The 15051-nt window shown below is 38.0% G+C and overlaps 1 protein-coding gene across 10 annotated transcripts in view; it reads left to right on the top strand.

The window, feature by feature from the left end:
• Phf20l1 (PHD finger protein 20 like 1) overlaps nucleotides 1-14763 on the top strand; it is a 67232-nt gene extending 52469 nt beyond the window's left edge. For all 10 annotated transcript variants that reach the window (XM_050144870.1, XM_050144875.1, XM_050144874.1 and 7 more), the window contains 6 exons: nucleotides 923-1104; nucleotides 2074-2173; nucleotides 3759-3954; nucleotides 7530-7887; nucleotides 9056-9221; nucleotides 11510-14763. In XM_050144870.1, coding sequence (XP_050000827.1) covers nucleotides 923-1104; nucleotides 2074-2173; nucleotides 3759-3954; nucleotides 7530-7887; nucleotides 9056-9221; nucleotides 11510-11652 — 1145 coding nt within the window. In that variant the 3' untranslated portion in view covers nucleotides 11653-14763. The remainder of the gene's footprint in view (nucleotides 1-922; nucleotides 1105-2073; nucleotides 2174-3758; nucleotides 3955-7529; nucleotides 7888-9055; nucleotides 9222-11509) is intronic.
• Nucleotides 14764-15051: the final 288 nt, after the last annotated feature.

The following is a 15051-nucleotide window of genomic DNA, read 5'->3' as shown; positions in this document are numbered from 1 at the left end:
AGTTTGAAAGGAGCAGGTCTCATAAAGCTGCTCAAAATCATTATCCTGTGACTTCTCCTGTGATAGTGTAAGAAGAACGTTGATATGTATATCTTATGTAACTTTCACCCCAGTGACTCAATTGCTCCTCCCCCAAATTGAACCAAACATATGCTTAATACTTGCAAGTCAATTATATAAACAAGACTCTCTGGTGGATTTCTTAAGTATGTATGCCAGTACTATGAAACCTGATATTCAGACCATGTATGTTTATGTTAATTGTAAACTACTTCCTTTTAATAAAATAGTTTAAAATTTTTTTATATTATGATTGCCATCAATTTAGTGTCTTACTTTGTAGCCCAGGATGACCTCAAATTCTTGATTGTCCTATTTTAGCCCCCAAATGCTGAAATTAGAAGTATGAGCCACCAGCCCTGCTAAGCAGTTGATGCTTAATTGCCTTTATCACTACCTGGCTGCACAGTTTAACCACATTATATGTTGTGTGTAAATTCTTGATATAATGCTTGGCATACGAAGTGCAATCATAGTTGATTAAAAGATTATTATTTCTATAGTACAAATTATAAAACTCATTCTTTTACAACCAGAATGGCGCTAATATTTGTGAACATTCAATCAAAAGTTTGCAAACTGTATAGAAACTAATAAGTTTTTTTGTCAGTATCAGCCTGAACCATTAGCCTGTGTTAGCAGGCAGAGTAGTGGCTAGTTAGTATTACTTTCAGCAGTGTAATTATAAATGAGATGGAAAGCACCTGATCAACACAACCTTTAAAGATGAACTGTTTTTTTTTCCAGAGGCAGGTACTCAGTTCACATGTGTTTGTTTGCTGAAATGCTTACACTCGCTTCCCATAGCTCCATTCTTTCTGATAAGTGACATGGAAATGGTATGCACTTTCATGTGTTCTAGACTTGTCGGATGTGGAGTTTCTGGATGACTCTTCCACAGAGAGTCTGCTTTTGAGTGGAGATGAGTACAATCAAGACTTTGATTCAACTAATTTTGAGGAGTCTCAGGATGAAGATGATGCTATTAATGAGATTGTGCGATGTATCTGTGAAATGGATGAGGAAAATGGCTTCATGATCCAGGTACTTGGTCAGCCTCTGCCCTGCAGTTCTGGATCACGTGGGTGTTGAGTAGGTGCATAAGAGCTCTTCTCCTCTTTACTGGCCATCCCTCACAAGGTAGTTTATAACACATTGCCGTGCTTTGAGCTCCAACAGTACTGGTTAGGAAGTCTCTCCACTGAATGACGCAGACACGGTTTGTGATTATCACTGTCCATTGTAGGCTCTGTGTTAACAGATTGAGGCCCTCAGACTAAAATGTTTAAAGGTCCATAAGGTGAGGTTTCCTCCACAATGGAGGGTTGAGCACAGCATGGCTTTGCTGACACTTAATAATCAGTTACTTTTTGGGTAATAATTAGTTACCCTTTGGGGAGTGGTAATCAAAACCCAAATGTCCAGGATTCCCCAAAGAGAAAAGAACTTGGTTATAAGGGGAAACAATGCTTCCTTCTAAGACGGGTGCCTCTGAGAAATCAGGGCAGCATGGCCCGTATTTGTGTTGGTATGTAGGAAAATTAGGAAACATAGACTACAGGAATGAAAAAGGTAACCACCTTCTTTGTCAGTGGTGATAGTGTTCTCAGATGAAGGTGCTGTGAATTTAGAATTTTACCACGAGTATTACCTTAGTGTCATTGCACAGACATTTTAGAGATTTGCCTCAGTGTTTTCAGGATTTGATTGTCTATGAATCAGGAGAGAACATGGGGCATTTCTCTTAAGTAGTTTATTAAAGTGTATTTTAATAGATGTGATATAAAATAGTTTTTTAGATAGTTGACTATTTCAATGATAAAATTTGTCTTAAACATGACTTTTTCTTATGGCACATAGGTCTTTAACTGGCAGTGCCAGAAAGTAGGTCAGCTAGTTAAAAGGCGACAATGTGTGTCTTCCCTTGCCTGTCCTGGTCTGAGAGTGCCATTTCTATCCTGGTCTGAGGGTACCATTTCAGCCAGCACTATGGGTCTCTTCTGTTCTCTGCAGTGTGAAGAGTGCCTGTGCTGGCAGCACAGTGTGTGCATGGGGCTCCTGGAGGACAGCATTCCGGAGCAGTACATCTGCTACATCTGTCGGGACCCTCCGGGTGAGGCCCTCCGCCCCGTGTGGGTTGTGTGACGCGGACTCCAGAGTATGGCCACTGTGTAGAGCACCTGCACTTCTTGGTTAGCTAGACTCCTCTGCCATAATGTGGGTTGAAGATACTTTTTGCCTGTTACAGTATGACTATCCTAGTAATCACCTGCACAAACACATGTATGTAGACATGTTGACATACCAACCATCTTAACGAAAGGGAGATTATGGCTTTCTCCTGTAGCTAGCTTTTGGCTACTCCTATGTATTGATTTCTAGCTGGCCTTATTTATACTGGTTTGAGTGGACCAATGTTCATTGCCTGCTGTCCATCTGATGAGTTTAGAAGTTTTGGGTAGTGCCACCTACACAGTTATTGTAGAATAAATGGGGTTCCAGAGCCTTGCCTATATCTTTTATTTCTTAGGTGAAACAGCTAGATGTGGGAAGTCACATGTTTGTGCCTAAAGAGGCGCCACTAAGTGGCAGACTGAAATGAAGCTCCCAGTCCTTTGTACTTGCTTTGTTATGCCCTCCTCTATGCTAAGTACCACGTTCTACCTGTAGAATATAGTTTCAGCTACCAAGGCATAAAATAACTAGTTAGTCAAGTGTACTCTTCCCAAACCCACCAAAAAGACAAAGGAAAAAAAAAATATAAGAATTCAGAGAGATACAAGGAAGGCTTAGTAAGGTGTTTTCATTCAAGCAGGAAGACCTGTGTTCTGATTTCTAGTATCCATGTAAAAGCTAGGCATACCTAGAATCCCAGAAGTGTGGAAGCAGAGACAGAAGGCACCCCTGGGCTTTGTTGGCCAACCAGTCTAGCTGGGCCGTAAGTTCCAGATTCCACGGAAGATCCTGTCTTAACAACTGAAGTGAAAAGAAATAAAGAAGCATAGCCTCTGGCCTCACACATGTAAACAAAAAAGAAAGAGAATTGTTCAGAGCTATGTGGATATAAACACTAATTTATTGTTTATGCTTCTATTATAGATGTTTGCTATTCATTGTATGTCTTCAATAACAAATACAGCCTATCACTGTCCCTTCGATTGCTTTTTTTGAATACATTCTATCTGTAAACATCTAGGAATGATGACTGATTCAAACTATTCATGATCCTCATAGTTACACAAACACAGGCGCATCTAAGAGGACCTGATATGTATTTAGCATTGAGGTCTAGGATATTGTAGCGTTGTGTGAGATCACTGTCATGAAGATAGGATCTGTACTTGCTTAACTATAGCTTTACTTCATCTGGGTATGATCACGTTAGTGAAAGAAACCTGTGGTTTCTGCCAGCCATCTTAGAGGACAGCTGGCTGATTTATAATATTGAAAATAGTTCACCAGAGTTCTCTTGGCAGGTATCATCTGCCACTGGCCACACCCTCAGTGGCATTCCTTCTCATGGATAGGCTCACCAAAAGTGCTAAGGAGCTCTTGACATCTCAACTTTCCTCAGCGTGCTATCTAGTACAGTTTAGAGGCCACTTTTAGTGGTAGAACTTGTCTTAATGAGGAGCATTAGTGGGAAGGATCTGAATAAATAGGATCCTTTATAATTTTAATTTCAACTTCATCTGCAGGTCAGAGATGGAGTGCAAAATATCGCTATGATAAAGAATGGTTGAATAATGGAAGAATGTATGGGTTGTCTTTTTTAAAAGAAAATTATTCTCATCTCAATGCCAAAAAGATAGTTTCCACACATCATCTGCTTGCTGATGTCTATGGTGTGACTGAAGTCCTGCATGGGTTACAGCTGAAGATTGGGATACTAAAGTAAGTGAACTGACTCACACTGCCTTACACAATTTTTTAATATTTTATTTTTATTTTGTGACTGCATTTATGAATGTGTATCACATGGGCATGGTACCTGTAGAGGCAAGGAGAGGGTTGATTCCCAGGAACTAGTTATACACAGATCTGAGCTTAGCTTTGCAGTCCCATTCTTACAATCTGAATACAAATACAAATCTTTTATTTATTTTACAAATAAAAGTATAACATTAGTTAATCATAAATATAAAGACAAACTAAAAGAAATAAATTTAAATAGGTTTTTTAAAAAATTATTTTATTGGGAGGAGGTTTAGAAATAAAATTGTCTTCACAGATTGTAATATAGTTTATATCAGGTAGTCTTTTGGAGGTCCAGAGTAGTACTTCAGAAGACAGACTATTTAAAAGACATCTACTTTTTAAAAGTAAGAAAAAATGATTAACTATTTGTTGGCAAGCTCTGTCTACCTGATTCAAATCCTACTATGTCAAAAGATTTTAGAGCTCATGTTGTGTGCACAGAGCTAACCGCAGCTGCTGTGGTAAGTCTGTTTTCACTCTCTGATGTAATATACAATGAATTTAGTCAACTAGGGTGATGTGTTCTTCAGTCAGCTTAAAACTCCGAAAGGGTGAGGGTGGAAACAGATTCTGGATCACCTTTGCTGCTGTGCACTGTAATGTTTTAGCCTGAGGATAGTCTCATTTAAGGAAAGCCCAGGTCCTTCTACCTAAAGTCTGGCTAGTTTTGAGGGGTTGTGCTCATTTTCTTCTAAAGCCAGGCCAGCCTTATTTAAAGAACACAGGAAAGATCCTTTTATTTTATATAAAGTGGATGGTCTACTCCCAACATTTCATACTTCTTCCCTTTTGCATCCAGAGGCCCCATGCCCTTTTTTGTGAGTCTGAGATTGCTGTGTTTTTGTTTTTTTTTTTAAATATAATTTTTTATTGAAAAAAAAGAATTCCGCCTCCTCCCCGCTCCATCTTGGTCTAGGAAGGTGGACATCCAAACTGGCTAGGCTCCCACAAAGCCAGAACATGAAGTAGGATCAAAACCCAGTGGCATTGTCCTTGGCTTCTCAGCAGCCCTCATTGTCTGCCATATTCAGAGAGTCCGGTTTTATCCCATGGTTTTTCAGTCGTAGTCCAGCTGGCCTTGGTGAGCTCACAATAGATCAGCCCCACTGTCTCCGTGGGTGGGTGCACCCCTCGTGGTCCTGACTTCTTTGCTCATATTTTCCCTCCTTCTGCTCCTCCTTGGGACATTGGGAGCTCAGTCCAGTGCTCCAGTGTGGGTCTCTGTCTCTATCTCCATCCATCTCCAGATGAAGGTTCTATGGTGATATGCAAGATATTCATCAGTATGGCTATAGGATAGGGTCATTTCAGGTTCTCTGTCCTCAGCTGCCCCAGGAACTGCTGTGTTTTTGACGTGCTCTTCTGCCTACTCTGTTGTCTCAGCCAGACAACAGAGTTTAATTTCACCTGATAAGTTTCTGTGGCTCTGTTCTTCTCTTGCTTTATTCTTCACTCCTGATAGCAGCATTCACATTAATGACACAGAACATTAGCTTCTGTTATGCTGTAATTTCTTCGTGCTGCCTCTGTCAGAAGATCTTGAATAATAGGATTTTATTGCATACCTTCCTTCTTACTGTTTTGACCAATCGTTCCAGCTATACCAAAACATAATCTTTAAATGAAGTATGATTTCTTAGACATTCAGGTCTTTTTACAGCTAGTTTCCCTAGATATGTTTCCATCATTGCCTGCTGGCTAGATTTGAGCCCGCTCTACTCTGTACATTGCATATATACTGAAACCATCATTCCTTTTAGGTAGGCTTTGCACCTTAAAGTCCTTCTGAATTAGGATTATAAGTGTGTGCTACCAGGCCCAGCTCTAGGTATAGGTTTTCAGAGTGTCATGTCACCTCTCCAAACTGGCAAGATTCATTCCACTGGACTGTGGAGGCAAAGAACTAGGTTTCTTCCTAGTATGCCTTCTACTTACTGAGAATTTTAAGTAACTATTTTCTGGATATTAAATTGCTAAAAGTCTAAAAGATAAAAGATGATAAAATGAGAAATTATAAATGTGTATATAAATACTAGAAGAAAACTGATTAGAGTTTCATTTAGAAATTATTAATTTGCAGCCATTGTTTTTTTTTGGACTTATAACTATTTTATTGAGTAGTACATATCCAAATGTTGCCATTATCCATTTTAAGTTTAAGAATATTAGCTTAATGCCCTAGTGAACAAAGTCAGAGACTTTCTCATTGACTCCCACAGTGCGAACATTTTTGGTTTTTTTTTTTTATTATTATTATTATTATTATTATTTATTAAAAATTCTGTCTCCTCCCCGCCACCGCCTCCCACTTCCCTCCCCCTCCCCCAATCAACTCCCCCTCTCTCATCAGCCCGAAGAGCAGTCAGGGTTCCCTAATTTGCAGCCATTGTTGAGCCTTTAGGAGGAGTCATAACTTCTGAGTAATCTTGTACTTTATTCTGAGCAGAACCCTGCTTTGCTTGAGCATTACTATAGACCACAGTCAATATGAATAACGACCCTTCCCAGGAGGCCAATTGTATAGTAACTAAAATAAAAATATATATTCTGCAGTTCCTTATCTGGAAATTGGTCTGAGTGCAGTATTTTAACTTGTGTTCAATGATACATGTGCATACACATCTATCAGTGGAGAACTGATGGGATAGACTAGATTGACAATTAATATTATTTATCCATTAAAGTCTAAATAAATAAAGTCTGTGTGTACTGGTGTGGCTAGATGCCCACTATGTGCTGTTTAGGAAAAAGGAAAGGTATGAGGAGTCCTATTTGTATAAACAATTTCTTAAAGTATACTTTTCTTTAAAAAAAAAAAACACAAAATACAAAGATTTATTTGTTCCTGTTTGTATATGTTAGTACCCACATGTATGTGTATACATCAAGTGTGTGCAGAAGAGGGCACTGAGTCCATGGAACTGAAGTTATAGGCAGTTATGAGCCACCTGGTGTAGTGCAGGAAACTAAACCATTCAGATCCTCTGCAAGAGCAGAAAGTGCTCTTAGCTCCTTAATTTCCTCTCCAACCCCTCAGTTTCCTCTTTTACATAATTTTGGATGTATAGAAAAAGTCCGCAAAATTATATCGCAATTAAAATTGCTACAGTGGAATAGACTTTTGTTTTTTATGTGTTTAGTTGTAGAACTTTTCTCATGAATACAGCTTTTATTTTTGATTGACTAAAGGTTATAAAATATGCTTGCATAAAGTTTATATATCATACAGTGACAGTGAAAAGTATATAAAGACATGTGTGTATCAATCAGTGACTTTAATCAACAGAAATAAGTTCATTGTTGATTTTCTGAGTAGTATTTCTTTAAAACTGAGAGGGGGTTGAATTTTGGATAAAATGCTAGATGAATCAACTTAAGAACAAATTTTTCTTTGATCCTGTCCTATTTCTCGCATGGTTACCAAATCTATTACAATTTTCAGGTTGTTGTCATTCTTTTCCTAAGTGCTATGTCTCCGTTCTTCTTTTAAGGAATAAACATCATCCTGATCTTCGTCTCTGGGCTTGTTCTGGGAAGAGAAAAGACCAGGATCAGACAGTAGCTGGAGCAGAGAAAAAACTGACACTTCAGGACATAGCTAACTCAGAGGGAAAAAAATATGTACAGAACCACAGAGAACCACCTCTGAAAATGGAAGGAACGTATATAACAAGTGAACATAGCTATCAAAAGCCACAAACCTTTACTCAGGACTGCCAGTCTCTCACAGACCCTGGAAGCTCAGATGATGATGATGATGCTAGCAGTTTTGAAGAAGATGGAGAACTCCGCATGGGAAATAAAAGCCATCTTCTGTATTCAGCAAAAGAGCATGGAGTGTCAGAGAAGGTAATGGTTCCCATAAGAATAAGAGAATGAGCTGTTAGCATTAAACACACCTAATCCTTGGGCTTTGCTAATACAGAAATACCTGGCTAAAGATTTTAAAGTTTTATCTTTTCTCTGCCACAAAACATTATCCATGTAAACATTGAGTTGTTATAATCCACCCATCTGCTACCCTAAAGTTCATAAGAACTATTGATGTCTCCAGAAACTAATGACCCACATTTTTTATCAAAATGAAAAATGAGTTTTGTGGGAGCATTTGGTTATATATGGTGTCATGTTTAATATGTTTTGGATAAAGCATGACCCTACACTTCCAAATCTGTAGCATATTTGTCTGCATATCAATCCCATTATCAGTAACTGTTAACATGTCTCCTGTTTGTTGGGCTTAGCACTGAGATTGAAACGGCTCCTAATGCCTTATTGATTTTCCACTAGCAAGGCCACTTTAAAACTTGTTCTTTATTATTCTGGTTTTAAAATCATCACCAAAAGTTCACAGCTAAATTTGGAAAGCTTATATATCATGAAACTTGTAGCAAATTATTTCATCAAATTAATATCCTTCTCTGAAACTAATTACCTTTGGCAAATCTAAATCTAGATTTTATGTGTATGTTTTGAATAGTTTGCATTCTGATGTTTTTAAAAAGATTCTTATCTTCCTTTAGTTCACCAGTATAAACACAATAATAAAGGCCAGTGTATCATCAACTGAACTTTTAAACTAGTGTCTTATAGTTTGCTTGATTTTTTTTTCCAATCATTGATCTTCCTTCACTCCATTTATGTCACCAGTTGGAATTAATGAATTAACTGAGGGAGAAAATGGTCCACGTTACTAGTCAATCCAACTATGGAATGGAATTAGTGTGTACATTTACTTAGCACATTTTACTGAAATCGTCTCCTGTGAGGCACACTCTGGAAGGCATTGAGGAGGAGGGATTTAGCAAGATGTTTAGTTTGGAAGAGCGCTAGATGGAATTTCATGGTGTGCAGGAACTTTCTCTGAAGACTTTCTCAGAGTCAGATTGTCTTCTGCCTGCCTATGTAGGGGGATAGGTTTTACTCTATCCTTCTCATTTTAAAGTAACATTTCATCCAGTTCTCTGTGTTTTGTTTTATTCTGTTTTGTTCTATTTTTCCCACTGGTCCTTTGTAGAAGAATCCTGCTTCAGGAAATAAAGTGTTTGTTTATAATGAGAAAAGGGGCACAGAGGGCCCAGGAGATTCACATCTTCAGTGGCAGCTAAATCTCCTCACGCACATAGAAAACGTGCAGAATGAAGTCACCAGCAGGATGGACCTCATAGAAAAAGAAGTGGATGGTAATGTAGCCAAGAGCTCAGTTGTAACTACTATCATCTATTTAGTGTTGTTATGAAGAAGATGTTTGGAGCTAAGTTGTAGGATGCAAACTATCTAGACCCTACCTGATCTCTGTCTCTTCCTTTATGTTGTATTTAGCATGTGCAGGATGTTGTAGGACAGGATGGTGGTATTATCTTTAGTAGTGGTTGCTTGTCTGTTTTGTTTTATTCAAAATTTGGATATTTATTAAATACTGCCCATTTGCCAGGTTTTATATGGAATATTTGGGGGAGTGTTAGTTTATTGAAAAATATTTTCTTCAAAGTCAACACATTCATAAGCATATTCATTTGTACTTTGGCTTCTATTTGTTAAGTAGAATTAGTTCCTGCAAATTAAACAAGTAAAACATAAGTTTGCATGCAAATTTTCAAATAATTTTCTCTCACATCTATATAAATTTTATCATCACATAGAAACTCTGAAAAGTAGCCAAAAAAAAACCCATTTTATATTTGAGAAACTAGAATAAATTAAATTCCAGGAATCCCGTATGTTTCTTTTGGTTTGACTATTTTGTCCTGACCTCATAGAAGATAGCCTGCCTCTACCCTTTAGTCCTTTTCCTGTAAATACTGCATTGTGCTAAGGTAGACATGCTGTGCTTATGCCTTTCTCTCCCTTAAGAGAGGAAGTGGATACCTTTTTCAAAAGCATCTTACATTTGATTTTAATTTCATTAGCTAGAGGTAGTTTCTCTTCTGTGGATTTTTGAAGAAATGAAACTGTGTTTTGACAATTCCATGTTTTTAATAGATTTTTTTTAAAAGGAAACAATGAAAATTGAGCATGTAAATTCGTTGATTGAAGTCTATCTAGTATTTTAGTCCACTTGAATATCTTTTTTTCAATGTTTCAATAAAGAAGTGATCCTGAAGGACCCTAAGAAACTGTTACCTCTTTCCTTTGTTAATGAGGAAGATGTGGCTTGGAGAGATGGCAAATGGTAAAGCATTTATTTTGCAAGTATGAAGACCTAAGTCCAGATCCCTAGAAGCCATGCAAGTAAAAGCCAGGTGTGATGGTATGCACTTGTAATCCCAGCAATGATGATATGGGAGGTGGAGGCAAGTTGATTCCTGGCACTTGCTGGCCAGCTAGCCTAGCTACTTGGCAACATTCCTGGCCAATGAGAAACCTGGTCTGTAAAATGAACAGCGGGCTGCTTCCTGCCGCCCAGCTCCCCAGCTAGTTTTTTTTTTTTAATATATTTATTTTATTGAGTATACAATATTCTGTCTGTTTGTATGTCTGAAAGCCAGAAGAGGGCACCAGACCTCATTACAGATGGTTGTGAGCCACCATGTGGTTGCTGGGAATTGAACTCAGGACCTTTGGAAGAGCAGGCAATGCTCTTAACCGCTGAGCCATCTCTCCAGCTCCCCCAGCTAGTTTTACACCCAAAATAACAACACACAAATTGTATTCATTTAAACGCTGCCTGGCCCATTAGCTCTAGCCTCTTACTGGTTAACTCTCACATCTTGCTTTAACCCATTTCTATTGTGTATTACCAGCATGAGTCTAACCACCATCTGTCTTGGGTAGGAGAAGCATGGCGTCTGCCTGACTCTGCTTTCTTCCTGCCAGCATTCTGTTCTGTCTACTCCACCCATCTAAGGGCTGGCCTATCAAAAAGCCAAGGCAGCTTCTTTATTTGACCAATGAAAGTAACATATAGACAGAAGACCCTCCTACATCACTGGTCTCCAATAAAAGGAGTATAATGTCTAAGGAACAACATCCGACTTTTCTTCTGACCATCACATGCACACACAAACACATGTACACAAAGGAGAAGATTAAGTAAAAATGATTTATATCTAAATTAGTAGAAAGTTTGAGCAGACATGAAGAACTGTTATTTTCTGTTGCTGAAGAGAGTGAATGAGGCATACTAATGAATGTGTATGTGTGTGTATGCATATTATATATACTAGAGGGAAGACATCCTAAATGAAGTATGTATGTATGTGTATGTACATATAGGGTGACAGGGAATGGGTCTGGGTATGTAGCTCAGTAACAGAGCACCTGTTTTAGGTTCAATCCCCAGTGTTTCAGGGGGAAAAGTGTCTGAGATAGCAGATGAAGATCACCTAGAAGGATTAGAACTATTGTGGGTAGAATGCCTGAAAAGAGGGAAGTGAACTCTTTGTTTCCGTCACCAATTCCATCCTTCTAGTTGATTGTCTTCTGGCTGTTCTTTTAATGTCAGGTAACATATTTTCTCTCTTTCTCCTAGTTCTGGAAAGCTGGCTTGATTTCACAGGAGAATTGGAGCCACCAGATCCTCTTGCAAGACTGCCCCAACTTAAACGCCACATAAAACAACTCTTACTTGACATGGGCAAAGTACAACAAATAGCAACTCTTTGCTCTGTATAACAATAGTAAATACTCAGTGGCAAGAATGTGTCTTCAGCTAAGTGGATAGTCAAAAAGCTTAGTAATGTTTGGTCATTTACTGATTTGTGACATCAGTAGTATGGCATCGTGGAAGGAAAATGAAGAACAACTTTATCAAGGAAACTGATATTAAAAATGAGTGAGCAAGCTGCAAATGCTAATGTCATCTATGCCAAGAATCAGTGCATAGAATACCGAGTGCTATACTAAAGGGGCAGAATTGGCAGGATTCTTATAGTTGCTTTCACAAAGCTCAAGATACCTGTAGAGAGAAATATGGTGTGTTTATATAGACTCTAGAAGAGATACCCATCTCTATAAACCAGCATTTGGCCAAAACAACACTGTAAGGAAATTCAAGTTCTGGAGAGTTCTACACATTTGCTCTAAGAATTGCCTTCTCAACAGTTGGATACTGCTGCAAAGATACTTAGGTTATTTAAACTTCTGGAGGATCATGAGCTATTTCTTGGGTGATGAATGTATTTAATCAGAAAACTGACAATGGAAGTCTCACTTTCGGGGAAACAATTGTGGAATTCTAACTTCATTATGAATGTATTTTAAGAAACCCACCAAATAATTGGAATTTATTGCGGGCATTGTGCTCTTTAAAAACAAAGTGGCTTACAAAAGGGCCCAGTGTGCCAAATGTTGATACTGCTGGAAAGAGGGCTTGAATATTGCAGGAGTCCTGCCACCCGCCGTACACAATGCCATTAACCATACAGTCCTATGCACCACATGCTGTGTGTGCTCTGTGTAGGTGAGTGGCACTGTCCAAGCTTCAGCATACAGTTTGATCCTGGATATGCTTGGTGTGTTTGTCTTTTGAAAAAACAAAAAACAAAGAAAAAAAACCCAAACCTCAGCTGGGATGAGGAGTGACAAAAATATCAAAATAATCTGTGGCTGTAGTTTTTTTTTTTAACTGCTAGTAGTGGAATACTGGAAAAGCTTCATTTCTGAAGACAAATTTTATTTTAAAAGATAAATATGCATTCAAAAATTTTAGCTTTGATCATAAATGGACAGATTTATGAAACCAAAGGCAACTAAGTTGCTTACTCAGCTCTTGCTGGATTTTTGAGCCTAGGTCCTACTGTCTGCCAGTCCTGGTGTGAATTGTGTGCACCCCCCAGTGCTACATGTGCAGGTATGCGTAAGTGAGTCTGTTTGTTTAAATAGTCAACGTACATATGTACATAATCAACACATATTTATATCACACATATCTAGTTTTATTACTATAGACTATACAAATCGGTGGTTAACATAAAATGTTACCTTTTAACAGACTGTTTTTAAAAACGAAAAATGTATGTACAGGTTTTGAAATTTTTTTAAAAAGGGGAAAAGACTGTAAAGAGGAGGCTGTTTGATGACATTACACTTGAATATTTTTTGCCTCATTCTGTTTATCAGTTCTAGCTGTCTATATAAACTCATTTAGAACTGATAGACAGTGAACTTGAATTTATCTTTGATAAGAATTCATGCCACTGTACATTCAGATATTTAAATTTGCAAACACACTGTTCTATATGTAAGGTACTGTATGTAAAACTCTATTAAAACTATTCCACTTATTCTAAAATTTCAGCTTGCCTTTTTGTGGCCTTATGTTTTGATGTGAAGATTAAAAGAATGTGCAAAACATTGAGAAATATTTTTATTGCCTTTTGAGATTTTTCCAACTGACAAATGTGCCAAAGATCACCATATGTAAAGTTTATTCCTCTGTATTTACTTGTCATATCCAAACTTTGTCAGAGCTCCTACTGATGAAAGCTTTAGCAGAAGTCATTGTGGGGTAATTGCTTAAATTTGCATATTAAAGTAAAACTTAGTGCCTATAACCCATGTGTGGAGTAATTTTACTAATGTCTGTTTTAAAATTGATACTTTATTGTTGGTTTATGTTTTAAAACGATAGCTCTAAAGCTCTCAACTGCAGCTGAGACATTGAATTTGCATCTTCTTTTCAGAAATAGAGACAGTAATGTCCTTAGCCTGTGAATAGTGGTGTTGCCTTGATTTTTGTCATATATGCAGATGAGCTCTGCATTCAGTTATACTCAGCTTCTCAGTTCTGGTGACTTTGGTTAAAGTAATGCACAGTGTTGTGGTATAGACTAAGTGTCCCTAACACAAAAGTCTGGAATGCTCTAAATGTGGAGTGCCAGCTTATCTCCACAAGAGGAAAGTTCAACATCTCACTGTGTGTGTGGTAGGATCACTATCAAAATGCAGGCTTGCTAAAGATTCAGTGTACAATATCTTCAAGCTATGTGCTTCAATTGTACACAAAACAGTAGTGAAGTTCATGTTTAAATTTAACTCTCATGCCAAGAATGTGTCATGATAAAATGTAAAGATTCCACTATTGAAGAAAACACCAAATCCAAAACATTGTCCTTCCTGAGCATTTCCAGTAATGAGCAATAAACCTATATTTCAAAATTCAACCACTTTGTTAGCTGCCAGCAAATTGAGTGCTTCATTAACAGAACATGCTAAATGTTCTGATTGCTTCTTTGTCAATGAATGAGAAAGCTGATCCTTAGATTTCAAGCTTTAAAGGCTATATGATTATGTGCACATATGCTGTTACTATGGAGCCTACCCACAACTGCGTGAGGCCCATTAGCAGCTAGAGAGGGCAGAACTTTTCTTTGAGAGAATGTTTTAACTTTGGAGAAGCAAATTGATTATGAGGTGTCAAGTAAGATTTGTTTTCCCTCTTATTCTTACCTAAAATCATTGTACTGAAATGTGAGCAATGAACTGGAGAGGGTGTTTCCTTCAAAGATAATATTTCATTTCCCAGACAGAAGAAAACAAGTCCTGGTGGAGGGATTCCTCCTCATAATTTCTGGCAAATTTAATTTGTACTTTCTCGTGGTTGTCTGTGGGTCCACTGACTGTGGAAGTAATGTACTTTCTCCTTAAAGGAATTGTTATTCTCATAATTTCAGGCAAAGCCCCTGTTCCTATTTGTTTCAACTCCATGTTCATACTAAAATGTGCATACTTCACATGGTCAGACTGAAGCATACTTCTTCCCTAATAAACCAAATCTGCTGCCATTGTCACTGTCTTGGTTAATAACATCCTGTCGGTCTGTGTTTGACATGCAGACTCAGCATTTAACAGTCATTTCATCACCACATGTAGTGATTCCTTAGAACAACATCACTGTCTTCCTTGATCCTGCTGGGGACTCGTAAACAAGGTCATGAAGGTATGAAGCAGTTTCGCTTGCCTCTGTCATTCTAGCTGTGTTTTCATTCTGAGTCTTCAAAACTCTCATTGCTAGACTAGAGAATTACGCTCAGTAAGCACCTGCTCCATGCAAGGCATTGTACATGCTTCCTG

The sequence above is a fragment of the Alexandromys fortis genome, unplaced genomic scaffold (assembly GCF_014885135.2).
Source record: "Alexandromys fortis isolate MF-2015 unplaced genomic scaffold, M_Fortis_MF-2015_v1.1 scaffold_2_1_26212458, whole genome shotgun sequence".
Lineage (NCBI taxonomy): Eukaryota > Metazoa > Chordata > Mammalia > Rodentia > Cricetidae > Alexandromys > Alexandromys fortis.
This window is presented reverse-complemented; position numbering and strand designations above follow the sequence as displayed.